This window comes from Octopus bimaculoides, chromosome 2, assembly GCF_001194135.2.
Source record: "Octopus bimaculoides isolate UCB-OBI-ISO-001 chromosome 2, ASM119413v2, whole genome shotgun sequence".
NCBI classification, from domain to species: Eukaryota; Metazoa; Mollusca; class Cephalopoda; order Octopoda; family Octopodidae; genus Octopus; species Octopus bimaculoides.
The window spans coordinates 108,885,788-108,905,165 of NC_068982.1; the positions used below are offsets into that span (position 1 = coordinate 108,885,788).

The following is a 19,378-nucleotide window of genomic DNA, read 5'->3' on the forward strand; positions in this document are numbered from 1 at the left end:
CTTTCTCTCTCTCTCTGAAAGTATCTGTCATTACAGTATCGAAATGTGATTGTTTCAGTTAGTGGAATAGTTTCATTTTTAAAGTGAAAGTATTTGACATGAGTGTTTTTGTTTCACTTTTGACACGTAATACTTAAATAGTGGAGGAGATATTATGTTGCCGTGGGCTCGAACTCTGCAAGAAGTTGAAAATTTTTTTGACTAAAACACAACTGGGAACCCTAAGTAAGGCATCTGTAAAATTTGAATGAAATTGGTTGCGTAGTTCTCGAGTTTTAGGGATTCACACACACACACACACAGACAGACAGACACACATTCTCATTTTTATATATATAGATAGATATACAGGGTGAGCCAAAAGTCACACACCAAATGAGTTCAGTACACTCCGGAATTGTGAAAAATATACTTCAATTTTTCTAAAATTGAATAAAATAAATTAAATGATGGATACACATGTACATGAACAAAATGAATAATAATAATGTAATATAAATGTCATATGTTTTGGTACATGATTTTTGCTCTCCCCACCTCGGGTGTGTGTGTGTGTGTGTTTGTATATTGAGTTATAAGAACAATTTAACATTAGTCTGAAGTATTGCTCAATATTTTCATTTCAGAGTACATATTTGTTATACTTCTTACAAGAAAAGGGTGATAGTAACTTTGCAATTTCAGGCTTTGTTGGACTGTCTGATGAAGGTTAGCATGCTGAAGCTTCTAAGTTATTGTCCTCCACTTTTCTTGTAAAAGTATAGTTTGTGTATGTGCATAAGATCTGACTGTAACAATGAGACCAGGAGTTCTTAAACTAGGGTATATGAGAGAAATTGAACGATATACAAGAGAAGTTGTGGGGATATGTGAGATTTATAAAAAAAACACTGGAATTCTGAAATAATCACTGCCAAGTAAACACAACACAGGTGTATAGAAAATGTTTGGAGAGCCTTTTGTTGTTCCTATTCACTTTTCACCATCACTGTCAACATCCACTTTTCCATTTTTCCATGGGTCAGTCAGAGTTTGTTGAGGTTGATTTTCTACAGCTGAATGCCTTTCCTGTCACCAACCCTCACCTGTTTCCGAACAAGGTAATTTTCCCCCATGACTAGGCATGTTTTCATAGAATATTGCAAACGAAGGGTACTGCTTGCATGACAGTGATACTCATTTACAACTACCACATGCTGTCACAGATACACACACATACATATATGATAGGTTCCTTTCAGTTCTTGTCTACCAGATCCACCCACAAGACTTTGGTTGACTCAAGGCTATAATAGAAGACACTTTGCCTGAGTTGCCATGCAGCGGGACTGAACTCAGAACAATGTGGCTGGGAAGCAAAGTTCTTACTACACAAATGATATGTGGGTGTGCTTAGAATTGTGTTATCTCATAAAGATTAAAACATTAAATTGAATTAAATTAATTTCTTACTTAAATACAAGGCTTGAAACTTTATGAAAAGGAACAGTCAGTTGTATCAACTTCATTATTTGACTGTATTATATTTATTGACCCTAGAAGAATGAGTGGTAAAGTTAACCATAGCAGGATTTGAACTCATCAAAATTAAGTTTAATTATTTATAAATAATACGTCTATTATCCGTTCTATAGTATTCAACCATTTTACTCTATATTCTTCACATGATATATACCAGCACTGCTGGACATGATAAAGAGGTGTGCAGATTCTTAAACTTTTACCAGAAGTAAAAGTTTAAGACCACTCTTGTTAAGGAGGTGAAATCGATTCACATTCCGCAGTTGTCTGCCTGCCTTTTTTTTTTAACAGAATTAATCATTAAGATAATAATTGGTTCTTATCATTTGGAATGTAACTTTAATTAATTAAAATTTAGTGGCCTATGATATCACAATATTATGTTAGCTGTACCAATTGCTTTTAGGCAGTAGATGTTCCTAAGATCTTTTTCCTCCAAGCATTCATCATCATCATTTAACACCCATCTTCATGCTGGCATGGACTGGATAATTTGACAGAATCCAATAAGCTGGAGAACTGCATTGACCTCCAATGTCTGCTTTGGCATGGTTTCTGTGACTGGATGCCCTTCCTAATGCCAACCACTTTACAAAGTGTACTGGGTGCTTTTTTTTTTGACACTGGCACTAGTGAAGTTGCCAAGTAACTTCCAAAACAAAGAAAAGACCCTTTATTGAGTGGGGCTGTGGTAGAGAAGGAGGTGGTTTTATGCCTGTTGTTAAAAGGCTGAAGTATGACAGACACAGGTGTCTTGCTAGAGAAGTGATACCTGCATTATATAAGGGTGAGTGGAAGTGGCTGGAGAGAAGACAATGAGGTGGTGACAAGGTATCAGTATACTTACAAGATGCAAGAAAGTGAATATAAGAGAGAATACAGACAAAAAATCAGTGGTGGATGTATAGATTCATTTGAGTGTGAGAGGTTCCTAACAAAATATCAACTTTTTGTTTCTTTCAGAATTACTTATTGAAGCCTTGTTTAAACCTGGTAGTCGTACCATCAACCGTGAGCACAAACCGAAGTATATCTATCTATTAGCATATGCTGCTAGTGTTAATGATACATACAAAAAAGTGAGTTTTCCCTTCAGATTTTCCTTGATACATTTCTGACAAATTTCTGTGGTATAAATTTAATTGACATTGTATTGATCTGTAATATAAGCAACAAAGCTTTAATTAGTTAGAGGGAGGGTAGATTGCTGGTCATTTTTATTATTGAACTTCAAAACATGAAATAAAAAATTGTGACACAGGATTTTCAACTGAGAAGATAATTAAAATATAACTAAATATTTGAAGATATTTCATCTGATACTCAACTGACTCTGCCATTCATGATCCACTCATTTCTATATCACATGATCTTGTTAATCATTTATGAGTCTTTATGAAGATTACAATCTAGGTATTAGTGAGAAAAATTTGTGACACAAGTGAAAATGCCTGCTGGTAAATTTTCTGATTTTCAATGAAGTTTATTCAAATGTCTCTCAAATTGACTCACAAAAATCACTCATATTTTATTATGTGGTCCTTTTATATCACTATAACACTTTATTGTTGAACCCCAGATCAGCCCTGATTGAACAAATTTGGTTCAGACTTTAGCATAGTCTTATTTTTAGGCAGTGCGTCTGAGACTAAATTATACAATGTATTTTTCACTCTAATTCTTTTAATAACAATCCATCTGAGGTTAATCTTGGTTCTATGATACAAACTTCCTGTTTTAAAGTGATTTAAATTAAAAACTTCCATCAAAATTTCACATTAATCTATGTTCCAAACATCAATAAAGAAAGATGTTTTACTAAATGCTTCATTTTAAAAAAAAATTCAATGAAAAAGAAACTTGTGTATTTCAGCAAAAATATTGTTGTTTAAAGACAGTAGGGTATTATTTTAGGGAGATTTGACTGCTATGTTTAGCACATTGAATGATCATGTAGAGGCTTCTTTTGTTGGCTCACACATTTTTTTACTTGTTTATAGACGAGGGTTAAATTTACAGTTATAAGTCTTAGCTGGAAACTTCATCATCATCTATTTCAAACTGCTAAATGTTTGGCCTAGAACTCAAAAAATATGGTTTGAATTACTAAGAAATGTTAACACTAAATGTTATGTAATATTGTTTCTATTTTTTAAGGGTGTACGGAAGTATGTTAACAAAGATGAACTGAAACCAACTGTTCAAGCTTTGGAAAAAACCCAGACGTTATGTAGTGAAAATAAAGGTTCATCGGAATTAATTGCTGATATAAACACGTTGTTCCAATGTATACGGTAAATTTACATGCTTTTTTCTGAAACTTTTATTTGTTTGGTTAGGAAGAAGAACTTGTTGTCATTGCAGCTCCTCTGAAGGTTGTAAGATTGATGTACTTAATGTTTGTTCTAAATAGTTAATAGCTGCAGGGAAAAACATAGACTGGAAAGGTAATTCAGAGGGTCAACATTTAGGAGAAGGATTTTTTTAGTGATAGGAATAGGTTTGGGTGGGACATTATATATGATGAGAGAAGACAAATGAGTTTGGAATTCTTGGCGTGAACTTGCCAGGTCAGATAAAGAGAGGCTACTGTAGTACAAGTTGGAAAGGTAAAAAAAGGATGCAACAAGCCTGGGCCAGAGGTTGGAATGTCTTGATAAGGGACTTCATGCCAATAAATTAGGTGCTCCCTCCCAAACTTTTCAGGGTGGGATGCAGTACTCCATCGTGGGTCTCACTTGACTTTGAAGAGGATTAGTAGTTTGGTATATTTATTATCATTTTCTGTGATATCATTTTCTGACTAAGCCGAAACTGTGTTGCCATTGGCTTTCATTGTAGTGTTTTATTTGATAAAAATTTTACCTGAACCCCAATTACTGAATATGATTGTTCGATAGATGAAAGATTTGACAATCTCATTGTAAGTAGAAATTTTCTAGTCATTGGTACTGTACTGTATCCTTTGCTAAAACATTTGTCCATTTTGTTTAACCATTTGACTGTGTAATTAAATTTCATGTTCATTCTGTAATGATGTTATCCACCAAAATATAGAATTTATATTTTCTGATTCTGCAATATTTTTTCAGTATCTCCTGTAGGTATGGTTTTCATATCCACCACTAAAAGAATTTGATTCTTGCTCTGTAAGGAGATCATCATCATCATTTAACGTCCGCTTTCCATGCTAGCATGGGTTGGACGATTTGACTCTGGACTGGCAAGCCAGAAGGCTGCACCAGGCTCCAATTTGATCTGGCAGAGTTTCTACAGCTGGATGCCCTTCCTAACGCCAACCACTCCGAGAGTGTGGTGGGTGCTTTTACATGCCACCGGCATGAGGGCCAGTCACACGGTACTGGCAACGGCCTTGCTCAAAAGTTGTTTTTTACATGCCACCTGCACAGGAGCTAGTGGCACTGGCAACGACATCGCTTGAATGATTTTCTAACATGCCACCAGCACAAGTGCTTGAAGGTGACGCTGGTAACGATTACGCTCAAATGGTGATATTTACGGGCCACTAGCACGGAGATATTTGATAAAATATTTGAAAAAATTAAGAAAATCTACAAACATTCAGTTTGTGTTTTGTATCACAAATTATTTAAATTATGGATAATTAGATGTAAAATTGTTCAAAACTGTTACATAATTCATTATCTTTTACAAAACATTGAATTTTATATATATATTGTATATATCTGTGTATCAGTACTAATAATTTATGACTCATATTGATTACATCTATGCTGGGTGTCTCTCTAAATAGGTTGTAGAACGATTTCATACATATGATCTTATAGCAGATAGACTAACAATTTGCAATTAATTTTAGTCTGCCACGTTTATGCATACATAATATGACCATCTACCACATGGTGAAATTTTAACTTACAACTTATACATGGCAGTTGACGGAAGTAGACTGAGATTCAAAGATATGTTTTATATGACATCTGAAGATCATTTTTACTGTAACTTCTTATTTTATAACCATCATCATCATTATTGTCAATTTGATGTCTATTTTTCCATACCCAAATGAATTAAACAAAACTCGCTGAAGAAGATTTTTAATGACTTTTACCTGCTTCCAAGCAAAGTAATATTTCCTCATGGTTGAAAGATTGGGAATGATTAGCAGTGCTTTTATGTCAGTGGCTCTTGTTCACAACCGTCATGTGATATCAAGACAAGGACATGCGTGCGTGTGCACACACACACACACACACACACACACACACACACACACACACACACATACATACACTCACATGTGTTTCTTTTATTTTCCCTCTACCTAATCCACTCAAGACTTTGGTTGGTCTCGGGCTGTAGTAGAATATACTTGCCCTCAGTGCCACATAGTGGGACTGAATCTGAAGCCATGAGGTTGTGAAATGAATTTCTTAACTGCACAGCTAAGCTTGCATCATTTAGCATCCATTTTCCATGCTGCATGGCTTAGACAGTTTGACTGAATTGATAAGCTGGAGAGATGCACCAGGCTCCAGTCTGCTTTGGCTTGGTTTCTATGGCTGGATGCCCTTCCTAATGCCAACCACTCCACAGAGTGTACCAGGTGTCTTTTACGTGTCACTGGCACAGGTGCTTTTACATGTCACTGGCATAGGTGCTTCTATGTGTTGCCATGGCAGATTTTTTGGGCTGTAGATGTAAAAGTCTAGTTAGAAATACCATCAACATTAAATAAATAATGGAGTAATAAATGCAGTAGTTAAGTTCTACTATTTAATTAAATTAATTATTAAAACTGTTGTAGAATAGTGGCCCAAGGAGAAAAAAAGTTTACCAATCTTCTAGCTATAGCAAACTACTTATCAACAAAAAGTAAGTGTGGTGATTATGTTAAGACAAAAGTAACAGGTAAGAGTATGTAGAATTTTATGGAATGAAAAACATTATTATCAGATACTAATTTATCTCATTAAAAATCAGTAACATCTTTTTATAGAACAGTTTTCTTATATTTTCTTTCTCAACAGGTTTTCAGTAGTGGCAATGGGTGTTCTACGTTGGGTTGATTATACAGTATCAGATAAAAGTTATTTCAAACTCAACACTGATCACACTCCTTTACATTTGGTTCTTGTGGATGAGGTAATTTAAACATATTTTTTGGATAATTCTTTGTGAATATTAAACATATTGTTGACATTCACAATTGCATATGCTTAATATTCACAAAATATATTTTTGTGATAATTCTTTGTGAATATTTATGATTAAATCTATATTCCTTTTGATGATAGTATAAGCTACTGATATGTGACCAGATGTCACTACCATTGAAGAGCAGTGAACTGTTGGTAAAGTGTTGACATATAAATAAATGGCTTGACATATGACTCAAGCTGATGAGTTGGAACCAGAACTGTTTTAGTAAGATTATCATGAAGATAATCCATCTATTTGTGTTTCAGAAATAAACTGGTTACGTGGTCAAGGTTGTGTATATTATCAAAATGAAATCCTAATTAACTATTCAAGGGCTGTACAATTCACACTGCTAAAATAGTAATCTAATGGATAGATATTATCAGTGCAGGAAATGTATTACAGTGACTCATTTGTGTTTCAAGTTCAAGGGAAGTAGTTTGACTATATTCTGCATCTGTATATTTATGTGTGTGTGTTTGTGTTTCTTTCTTTCTCAGTCTGCTTGTTTCTCATGCAGTCTCACTTGATCAAGGTCTAAAAATATACCTCAATGTTATCATCATAGGTATGGGTTGGATGATTTGTCAAAATCCAACATACCAGAAGACTGCATCACTCTCTGAAATCTGCTTTCTATGGTGTGCTAAGAACATTTTTTTTTCTGTGGCTTCAGCACTAGTGAGGACATCATAAAGCTTGCAACATTAAGATCCCTATTTGCTGAGTGGGACTACAGCAGAAATAGAGGTGGCTTTATGCTAGATGATAAAAGTTTAGAGTATAAAAGAAGGGCCAAAGCAAGTTTCTTGTTGAAGAGATACATAGCTGGTTGCATAATAAAAAGGAGAGTGGAAGTAGTCTGTGTGGAGCTAGAAAGAGAAATAAAGATGGTGGTGACAAGGTATCAAGGTGGGCTCTGGGGGAAGAAGATCAGAAAGGGAGGCTGGATAGCAATTGCAAGTGTGTATTGAGAAAATAAGGGATGGTGAGAAATGGGTGTATTGAGGGATGGTAAGAAATGGGTGTATCAAGGGATGGTAAAAAATGGGGTTACTCCTTACTCTTTTACTTGTTTCAGTCATTTGACTGCGGCCATGCTGGAGCACCGCCTTTTTTTTTTTAGTCGAGCAAATCGACCCCAGGACTTATTCTTTGGAAGCCTAGTACTTATTCTATCGGTCTCTTTTGCCGAACTGCTAAGTTACGGGGACGTAAACACACCAGCATCGGTTGTCAAGCGATGTTGGGGTGACAAACACAGACACAAACATATACACGCACATACATATACATATATACGACAGGCTTCTTTCAGTTTCCATCTACCAAATCCACTCACAAGGCTTTTGGTTAGCCCGAAGCTATAGTAGAAGACACTTGCCCAAGGTGTCATGCAATGGGACTGAACCCAGAACCAATTGGTTACATAGAAGGGCAAAGTGATCAATATAAAATGTGAATGATGCAGGACAATGTAAGAAAAGGGATGGATCTGGGTAGTGAAAAAGATAACTGGTATCATAGAAAAGATGATAAAATATGGCGTTCTACCCACATTTAATTATAGCAACATAATATTGCAGTTGGCAAGTGATGGAGAGATCAGTGATAGAGAACGATGGGGTAAAGGGAAGATTTGGTAAGGAAATTAGGCGAGGGATGTTGTATATATAGACATTGTGTATGCTTTCGGACATTTCGTTTCACCAAGATGGGTGTGTCTTCTCAAGCACCACATATCAACAATTATCCTCGTCCCTTATCATCTCCCTGAGATTCAAACTCCTGTTCAAGTTAATTCTGTAAATTTCCAGCTACATTTATGTATTTTAGAACTTTCTGAACTGATTATGTTAGTTAAGAACACCCAATGTATTCTTTCATCTGTATACTGTCATGAGGATGAATTTAATTTTATTCCATTGATTCTTTCACATGCATTTTCTTTCCTTTTCCTGTCTTGTAAAATTACTTGGAAACCTGACTTGTGACAGTAGCATGAAAAAACACCCAGTCCACTCTGAAAAGTGGTTGGTGTTAGGAAGGGCATCCAGCTATAGGCCCCATGCCAAAACTGACATTTGAGCTCATTTGATCCTGTCAGTCTGTCCATTCCATGCCACAATGGAGAATGAATGTTAAATGATGATGTTGATGATGATAAGTACTTAGTCAGCTGAACATTTGATGCTTCCTCTAATCTTAATTACTTCTGTATGTCTTGCACACCAGAATTGCCACAATACCCCTACATCCTTTGTATTTGTTTGTACTCAACATCAAACTCGTTGAGCAATAATTTTCCACATAGTTTCCTCAGCACACTTCAGACTACAGAGATTTTGAAGATCTACTTCTTTGTTAAATTTGTATTAACTACTGTTTATTGTGTTCTCCACAGATTGTAACTAGTCACATGCTGCTACATCAGAAAGCTCTTGACCTTTTAATTCGATTATTTGAAGCCTCTTATGAAGAACTTGATGTTTTAGTTAGAGTAAGTAATTTCTTAGCTCACAGTTTGTTTCTGTTTTCCTTTTCTTATATTATTAAAATGCTCAGCAATTGAGCTTATTAATTCTCGTCTGCAAAGTTATCAATCCATATTTTTACCATTGGAAATATATTAAAATATACTTCTGTTTCTGTGTTGAACATGAAAATTAAATTCCAGTTTGGTTTCATTTATGTAATTTCTCTGCCATGAATGAAATATAATAATATATTTTAGAAATTCTTCTTGTTTTAAATTAAGAAGATTAGAGGTTTCTGTTTCACTTGTAATTCTTTCTTCTTCAGTTGGAACTAAAGAAAACTGTCCTCGATCGAATGGTGCATGTTTTCAGCCGAGGCTGTGTCATTCCCGTTGTGAGTTACATAAGAAAGTGTCTTGAGAAACAAGATACTGATATCTCTTTGATACGTCATTTTGTTACGGAGGTATGTTAAAGTGAACTAATTAATTTTGATTTTCATATCTTTGTAGGTGGTGAAGTGGCACAATCATTAGAACATTGGATAGAATGCCTTGCAATATTTATTCCAACTCTCCATCTCCTTAGTTCAAATCCCACCAAGATCAACTTTACTTTCATCCTTTTGGGAGGGCGATGGGGTAGCAGAGCTGTAAGAATACCAGATTCAGTGTCTGGTGGTATTTGCTTTCTGAGTTCTTTGCATTCTGAAAATCCTGCCGCGGCCTATTTGGGTGGTAGACTTAATCCATTGCGCAGATTAACACCACCACCTGGTTCTTTGGGTGCCTTTTGTGGAGTCCAATTTGAGCAAGCATTTAGGTCAGGTTTCTGGTTTGAGGTTTTCTTCCCTTCATTCCCACCAGTTTCAGAGGCTCTGGAAAGGGCCATGTACACTGCTGTTTCTCTTAGTTATAAGATGAATACAAAATAATAAAAAGAAAAAAAACATGAAAACAAGAAATCCTCTTCATCATCATTCTTTTTATGTCATGTTTTTCATTCTGGTATGGGTTGGACAGGATGTTTTGAGATAGTGTTTTATGGCCAGATGCCTTTCTTGATGTCAATTTTTGTGACACAGGAAATTGTGTATTTATTTTAAAAGTCAATATATCCATGATCAATTTTAAAAATATATAAATCATATTTCTATCTGTCCTTTAATATATTGTGACCTTTTAATTGGAAAGTTGTGTAACATATGTTTAAATGTGTGGTTAAGAAGTTTGCTTCCCAGCTACATGTTTCCAGGTTCACCCACTGCATAGCACTTTGAGTAAGTGTCCTCTGCTATAGCCCCAGGCCCACCAAAGCTTGTGAGTTGATTTGGTAGATAAAAACCGAATGTGTGTGTGTGAGTATCTGTCTGCATGTGTGAATGAAAGGCTAAGTTGACCTCATTGAAATCTGAACTTGGTGCAGAGTCAGAATGAATTCTATAAAGCATTCCTTCTAATGCTCTGGTGACTCCAGTGTGTCCTTAGTCTTTTTTTTTTTAAGGCAGTAAAATGTGCTTTGAGGTAGATCTGGCTACTATCTCTAGCAGGTCAAGCGACTATGTAGAAGTGCCCTCATTAGCTCATTTAAAGAATGTTTACCCTTTTCCTGAGCATGTTTTATATAATCTATTTCCTACATGTTTCTTGGAGAGATTTAGCAAAATAACCAACTCTAATCCTTATTAAGCTGATGTTCAAGAAAAAGTCTCACATTAGATTATAATAGGATGTTGTAATTTCAGTATGAACACTTTAAAAGGAGGCTTTATATCAGAACTAGATGCAGTCTCAAGTGGGTGGATGTTATCAAAAAGGTTAATAAAAAATCTTCCATTGCTGGCTATTACAATCCATATCTTGTTACTTAATAAGAGCTTTCCAGAATATTCAGTCTATTGCAATAGTTTCTTCATTTTTCAATGACCTAATAGAAAAATGATTGTTGAGTTGATATAAATGTAAAATAGTTGATAAAATCTCAAATGCTATTGCTAGAAAAAGTTATTTCTTTATATTCTTTTATATTTTTAGAAGCATTGTTACTGTAAGCCTAGAATACTGAATGACTGATCACAGTATGGTCCTATTATAACAAAGCAAATACCTTAAATAATTTAATCTCTCTAAATTCTATTTATTCATCATGGTTGAGATGTCATGTGAAAATATTTGTCTCAATTATTCAGTTACACTTTAACATTTTTGAATTGTTGGCAAATCAGTTGAGTTTTTAGAAAGTCAAAAAGAATGCCTCATAGTATTTGTCCAACTCCCTGCTTTCTGAGTTCAAATCCCATCAAAGTCGACTTTGCTTCATCTTTTCACGGTCAATAAAAAAAATAGTACCAATCCTAGGTTGTGGATTGGCAAAACTGCATAAGAATATTGGATTGAATGCCTTGCAGTATTCATGCCTGCTCTTTGTGTTGTGAATGTAAATCCCATCTTGGGTTGTAAACTTAATCCATTGCCCAGTTTAATAACACCACTTGGTAATTTGGGTACTGTTAATGGAGTTCACTCTGATGAAAGCTTTCAGGTCAGGTTGCTAATTGAAGTATATCTTCTTCTTCACTGTTCTACCAGTCTTGGAGGCCCTGTAAAAGCACATGGGCTCTACCATCACTTCTGATAAAAAAAAATCTCACCATCATTTTTCATTTTAAGTTATTAATTTTTGTATTTTAACACAAGCCTTTCCTGTAAAGGCATGTGTTAAAATTACTGATTGAATCAACCTAAGTATATTACTGTTATTTATTTGAGTAACTTTGAAATCATGAATAATGAAATTGATTTCAGTTTAATTTTAACACAGAAATATTATGGGTCATCATACAGAATACCATGTGGCTTCTTGTGCCAAAATCATCTTCACATCTTCACTTTATTAACAAAAGTAGTGAAATGGCATGTAGCAGATCTTCTTTTATTTGTTTCAGTTTTTGTAGCAGATGTTCTTTTATTTGTTTTGTGATCATGTGTATACTGTAGTCTATGATTTTGTCAGGGGCAGGAATAAAGAGCCAACGTGAAATTTTGCGTTAAGCTTGGGAAGTTTGCTACAGACATTGAGCATGCTTCGGCAAGCTTACAGCAATGAGGCAATGGGTTGTACACAATGTTTCGAATGGCACTGGTGCTTCAAAAGTGAAAGAAAGTCCCTGGAAGTTGATGAGAGATCTGGAAGACCTGCCATGAGTGTCGCCCATGAAAATGTAGTATTGTGCATTGAGAATTTGTCCCCACCAGGGCCAAATCGTTAGTCAAGAGTTCTACTGTAATGTTTTGAAGCGTTTGTGGGAGGGCATTCAGCAAAAATGACTGGATCTGTGGAGCATGAAGAATTGGATTCTTCACTGAGCTCTCCTCACTCGTGAGTTTCTCACCAAAAGCAACATGGTATCACTTCTGCACCCACTCTATTCAGCTAATTTAGCACCTGCAGACTTCCATCTCCTCCCCAAGATGAAAAGTCAGCTCAAAGGTCACCATTTTAACTCTGTTGTTGAGATCCAGAGCGAATTGCAGAAGGTCCTTGACACACAGAAAAACAATTTCCAGGCTGGATTCCAAAAGGATTCCCAGGAATACTGGGACTGTTGTATTGCTATGCAAGGTGACTATTTCAAAGGAGATGATTTGAAAACTTAGGTAAATAAGTTATTTTTTATTAAACATAATTAGTCCGGAAACCTTGCTCAAGGTACCGTGCAGTGGGACTGAACCTGGAACTTTCTAATCTGACTAAGATACAGAGATTCTATTTCTGGTTAATTTTTTCACAGTGATGGTAGTGCTGGTGGTTGATGTTTGGTTATTAATAATGCATACAGTTAGGAATCAAACTTCTTACCATACAGTCATGTCTGCACCTACTAAAATCTACCAGATATTAGGGTCTGTCAGTAAATATAGATTTGAAAGAATTTAATGAATGTTAAGATTGTATTCTGAGAAGTTTGGTGTGAAAATTTAAATGTATTTGTAGGTTCTTGATATGATTACACCTCCCTATACTGCTGAGTTTGTCCAGTTACTGTTACCTCTCATTGAAAATGAAGATATCACAGGTTCTTTAAAAGTTGAAGATGGAACTGATCCAGTCACAGAATTTATTGGTAAGTTATTTCTGAGTGATATTCTCCTAAATAGTTTTGACTGCTATTAAATAAATGATATCTTTATTATATCAGATACAGAGACTTATTTGTGTGAGATAGAGAAATTTATGTTGGTGCATGTTAGTGTGTATTTGTGTGTATGTGTTGTTGTTGTTTAGCCCAGCTATCCTTGGCAAAGAGGCCTTCCAGTCACATTTTGTCTTCTATTCAGGTGTGCATTCTCCTTTTAAAATAGTTGTGTGTCATTTGAAGGAGATATGGCTTCTATTTCTAGCAGGTCATGTTACCACATAGAGTGCATTGATTCAAGTATATATGTGTATATGTGTTACAATTAATGGTGCCTGACTTCATGAGTTTGTGACTCTCTCAATGTATTACTTGATTTGATGAATGTCCTAAGTCAACGAGTGTATGAAACCTAATTTTGGAAGAATATTCTGCTAGTTAGTTCCATTACTTAAAGTTCTCATGTTGACCAATTTTGATAAAACGATTTTCTTTATCAATTATGGTTTTAAAAGCTACCAACTTTCATGGAATTGAAACAAAAATCAATACAAAATCTTTATTTTACTCGGTTTGCATTCCAAAGTTTACATTGTTAGTATTTGAGTAATGGATATATGTGACATTTTACTTATAAACTCACATGAACTTTTAATTCCTCTTTTTTATCAGAAATCTTATAGATTAAATCTTTACAATCTATAAATCCAACAATTACTTGGGATTCATAATGTAGAATCTCAGGAAATTTAAAAACTAACCATCAAATTTTTAAATAATAAATTTGTGAAAAAAATTACTTTCAGTAAGACTTGTGTTTATTTTTTATGTTACTTCTTAATTTTCTATGCATATTTTCTTCTTCAGCTCACTGCCGGTCAAATTACATCATGGTAACGTGAAAGATAATTTACCTAGTGGTAGTTAAAGGATGAGCATGAACTGGATTTCAAGATAAACAAATGTCAGAAAATAAAGCCGAACATAATGCCTTCTCTGAAGCCATTCATATCCATTGCAACAGAAATATCTGGAAAAATGTCAGTCTCTACTTAACATCACTGGATAGCTGATTAGAAAAATACTAAATGTCTATGTTACATCGTTTGGAAAATTGACCAGTTTGATCATTATTGAGAATAATGATATTTTACCTCAAATATTTCTATTTTACTGTCAATTTAGTAAAAACAGAATCTTGGTTTCTATACTTTCTAATCTGACTGTAAGATACAGAGATTCTGTTTCTGGTTAATTTTTTCACAGTGGTGGTAGTGTCGGTGGTTGATGTTTGGTTATTAATAATTCATAATGTTGTTTTTAATTTTTGTGAGTCCCTTATTAATTGGTTTATGCAAATAGTAAAAATCTAATAGTGATTTAAAATTTAGTTTAAATGAACTATTTTTGCCTGCCTGTTGTGTTTCTTTTTTTTTTTTTGTTACTGTGTGAAATATAATTTTAATTCTTTAGAATTAGAATAGAATTATGATGCTATTTAAATCAATAGTTAACAAATAGTCTCTTATTTAAATAGCAACTACAGTGATGGTCATGTTTATGATCTTGTGCATACATTAACTCCTGGTATTCTGATTGTTATAAGATTGAAAATTAGTAACTACAACTTAAGCCGGAAAATATGTCTCAATTCTTCAAGGGACCAACATTTGAAGTCTTTAGATTTGTTTCTGAGGACTGTACATATTTAAACTGTTATAAGTTTTTACATTCATTCCATTATTAGCTTTAGAAAAGTGTAGCCTCTGATGCTCTGTCTGTCTGTCTGTCTGTCTGTCTGTCTGTCTCTCTCTTTCTCTCTGACACACACACACACAGAGCAGAGAACCAATCTTAATTTTATCTGAAACTTTGTAATCAGGGGTGTGAATGGTTCAGTTGATGTTAAATCATATGAGAAATAGATTCAAATATCATGAAAAAAATACTGAGCTATGAATATGAGAAGTACTGTTAAGCATCATGAGTAATTCAGCTAACGTTTAAACTATATTGGTATTTTGTATTCAATTCCGTTTTCCTTCTTGATAAATCTATGGAGACCTATAGTGTTATGGATTATCTCATCAAATCAATGTTGCTGTTCTTCCTGATGTCTGTCTTCAGCTGTAGGTACTTGTCCCTCATTTGTTGTATTTTGACTCTAATTTTCTCTTCTATAAGGGACCTTTATCATAAAACTACCAATACTCATTGCTACATCCACATCCTAATGTGCTATTGCCTGTGTGATGTCACTGATCTGATCAACTATCATTATTTCATCCAAAACTCAAAAACAATACATCTGATATCTGGAAAATAAATTATTTTTACATTAAAAAGAACAAAAACCTAACAACTTCATATTTTGTGTTTTCTCTCTATTTATTCTCATGTGTTCCATGTTTTCTCTGACTTACAAAATATTTAAAACAAGTTTGTATCAGTTCTCTATAATCTAGGTACAGCGAAAGCAAAATCAGGATGGCACCTGTGCCCAGCGTCACCTTTCTGGCACTTGTGCCCGTGACATGTGTAACGATTTTCGAGCGAGATCGTTGCCAGTGCCCCTGGACTGGCTCTTGTGCAGGTGGCACATAAAATACACCATTTTGAGTGTGGCCGTTGCCAGTACCGCCTGACTGGCCTTCGTGCGGATGACACGTAAAAGCACCTACTACACTCTCTGAGTGGTTGACGTTAGGAAGTGCATCCAGCTGTAGAAACTCTGCCAAATCAGATTGGAGCCTGGTGTAGCCATCTGGTTTCACCAGTCCTCAGTCAAATCGTCCAACCCATGCTAGCATGGAAAGCGGACGTTAAACGATGATGATGATGTTATTGGGAATAAAAAAGCATTCTTCATAAAACTCCAGTTCCTATTAACTTTAACTGCCATAGTATTGACTAATGTTAAATCTACATGTCCACATGCATTTTGAAAAAGAAAAACTGTGCATTGATTGATACTTAAGATTTAACACTTCAGCATTTCTCTGTTAAATGTGATGTTTATTTATCCACACTATTTGGAATTTATCATGCACTATCTCAGAGTTTAGAGATTTTGATGATGTGATTGTTTATTTTTAGAATAACATTGTAGGGCATGTATGAGAAGCCAAATCTGGCTGGTTTAAAGATAAAACTGGTGGAATATTTTGGGTGGATATAGCCAGTTTAAATACTAAAGGATTAATCTTCAAAAACACTAGTTAATTTTTTTTTTTTTAACCCACTCTCTCCTGAGATTTTCAAAGCTGAGAATAAATATTTTCTCTTCCTCTACACTGTCAGCAATCTTTTTCAGAAATTACTAAAAAATCTATTCAAGTAAAATTAAATGAACTCCATTTAACAAAAGCATGCCAGTTATTTTCTTTTAAAATTGTTTCATATGGCATAGAAAAATTTATGTTAAAAAATATTTATGGGCTCAATTAATATCGAGAAAGGAAAAAGTCAAACACACTGATGTAAGATTAGTAATATAAAGTGCATATTATGAGGTCTGACCAATAAGTATCCGGACTATTGCCATAGCAACAAAGCTAAAGCATGCAGAGTGAAGCCACTTGGTACAGATTGACCTTGAACTCTGCTGTGCATGCACATTGCTCTAACATTCTAGTTCACTTCCGCTGTTTACAGCAGTGCTTGGAAGGAAGGTTTTTAGCATGTGATTGTCGTGTTGACTTTAACAGAGAAAGTTGTCATGATGATACCTGCTCAGATGCCTATGCAAAGTTGCAGAAAGTGTATGGAGAGGAGTGTATGAGCTGCACACAAGTGTATGAGTGGTTCAGACGTTTCCAAGATAGCCGAAAAAATGTCGATATTGTCGAACATTCTGGGAGACCTGCAACCAGCAGAACTGAGAAAAACATCACAGATATGCATGCAGCTGTAAGGGGAAATTGTTGAGTCACTATCTGTGAGTTATCAGAGGATGTGCAGATTAGTTACAGTTCAGTTCAGTCCATTATCACTGAAGATTTGAGTATGAGATATGTTTCTTCCAAAACTGCTTTCAGCTGACCAAAAAGACTTTCAGGTTTCAGTTGCACAAGATCTTGATTGTGTCAAGAACAAAAACTTATTGAAAACTTTGCGTAGGCCTCTGATCAGGTATCGCCAAGCTTTTGGCAAAATTTGATGCAGATTCTCTGCTCAAGTTTCTCTGTCTTGGTCAATGTGTTGATCACACGCTACACACCTTCCTTCAAAGCACTGCTGTAAACAGCAGATGTGAGCTAGAATGTTAAAACTTAGTGTGCATGCCCAGCAGAGTTCAAGGTCAATCTGTGCCAAGCGGCTTCACTCTGTGCTTTAGCTTCATTACTATAACAATAGTCCAGATACTTATTGATCAGACCACATATACCAATTGTGTGAAAAAAATCTGATGAATTTCTGCATCACCTTCTTAATATAAATTACTTGTTCCTGTCTTTTAAAGATGTTTTATTTAGCAGTTTTCTGTTGAAGTGTACTTTGTGTGTATATTGGTGGTAACACCTGGCCTACTAGTTAGGAGTGTTCAGCTCACGACCTAGGTTCATTTCCTGGACTAGGTAATGCTTTGTGTTCTTGAGCAAGTGACTTCATTTTAACTGTTCCTATCTACTCAACTGATGTAGCCTTTTCTCTCTTTAGTTGTCACATCCTGGTAAGGCTGAGAGGATGTCTGTCAGCCAGTGACTACACAGACTGAATCATGTACAACAATTTGCTGAATCATGTACATGTTTCCAAGCCATATTCACTTGTGAGTGATGACTGGTTCTATTGTATACAGTGCTATTCTTATACATTAACCTTCCTCCTTTCAGAAGTAATAAAAATACTATTTTATAAAAAAAATGTTTGTCAGGGACTGTAGAATTAACATAAGTTTTTAATTGTGGACTAGATTAGCAAAATGTATAACCTTTTTTCTAAAGTAATATTTTACCCATCCTCTATGAATTTTACAATTTCTTTTAAAGAATTTTGCATTCTTCTGTATGAACCAAAAGATTTTTTATGTCAGCTTCTCAGTTGAAAGAATGCATTTTAAAGAATCAATTATGATAATAAGGACTGAATGTGCCAGTGTGTTACACACAAATAATAGATTTCATTGATCTCAGTTATCTATCTTCCTACATAGTATCCTATTTGTCAATATTGTTATCACACTTTTTCTCTCTCTCACTTATGTATGTAATATATATATATATGAGGGGTTACTGAAAAATTCCTGGCTTTAAGAGTATTGTAAAAGGCTTGGTTGAAGGCCCAACCTTTGAAGTTCTTTTACAGGGCTTAGAAAAACTGAAGGTTTACTGCAATAAGTTTGTGAATCTGAGAGGAGAACATGTTGAATAAAATCATAATTAACTGATCCTGTATTTTCTTTTAACCAAAGCCAGGATCTTTTCAACACCCCCTCAAATATATAGAGACACAGGTGTGGCTGCATGGTAAGAAGCTTGCTTCCAACTACTTGGTTCAAGTTTCAGTCCCACTGCATGGCAACTTGGGTAAGTGGTTTCTACTATAGCCTTGAGGCAACCAAAGTCTTGTGAGTGGATTTGGTAGAGGGAAACTGAAAGAAGCTTGTCGTATATATATACATATATATATATGTATATATCTGTGTGTGTGTGTAGTACCTGTATTTTAAAGGACCACACTTTCTGTGTTCTATGTTTAAGGGTATGCATGTCTCTGGAGTGCTCACCACTTGCATGTTAATTTCACAAGTAAGTTGCTCTGTTAATCAGATCAACTGGAACTCTCATCATCATAACCAACAGTGCCAGTTAGTTATGGTCCCTCTCTGCTGAACCACTTTCTATTGACTTTCTCATGTCACTATATATCTCATTCTCCCCATACACTTGTCTTTTTCTCCACTCACTCTTGCAACTGTCCACCCATACGACATCTCTCTTTCTCCCATCTTTCTGTTTATTCTTTTATTATTCTGCTGCTCTTCACCTTTCTGTACTCTATTGCCAGTGCCCCTGATCTTTCCCTCAACTCCACCATTCACTACATTCCTCTGCCCTAC

At 35.1% G+C, this 19,378-nt stretch overlaps 1 protein-coding gene across 2 annotated transcripts in view; it reads left to right on the top strand.

Annotated features, from left to right (window-relative positions):
* LOC106883768 (negative elongation factor D) overlaps nucleotides 1-15,684 on the top strand; it is a 44,256-nt gene extending 28,572 nt beyond the window's left edge. For both annotated transcript variants that reach the window (XM_052978601.1, XM_014934889.2), the window contains exons 10-16: nucleotides 2,485-2,600; nucleotides 3,679-3,815; nucleotides 6,534-6,648; nucleotides 9,110-9,205; nucleotides 9,508-9,648; nucleotides 13,176-13,305; nucleotides 14,185-15,684. In XM_052978601.1, the coding sequence (XP_052834561.1) occupies nucleotides 2,485-2,600; nucleotides 3,679-3,815; nucleotides 6,534-6,648; nucleotides 9,110-9,205; nucleotides 9,508-9,648; nucleotides 13,176-13,305; nucleotides 14,185-14,219 (770 nt within the window). In that variant the 3' untranslated portion in view covers nucleotides 14,220-15,684. The remainder of the gene's footprint in view (nucleotides 1-2,484; nucleotides 2,601-3,678; nucleotides 3,816-6,533; nucleotides 6,649-9,109; nucleotides 9,206-9,507; nucleotides 9,649-13,175; nucleotides 13,306-14,184) is intronic.
* Nucleotides 15,685-19,378: the final 3,694 nt, after the last annotated feature.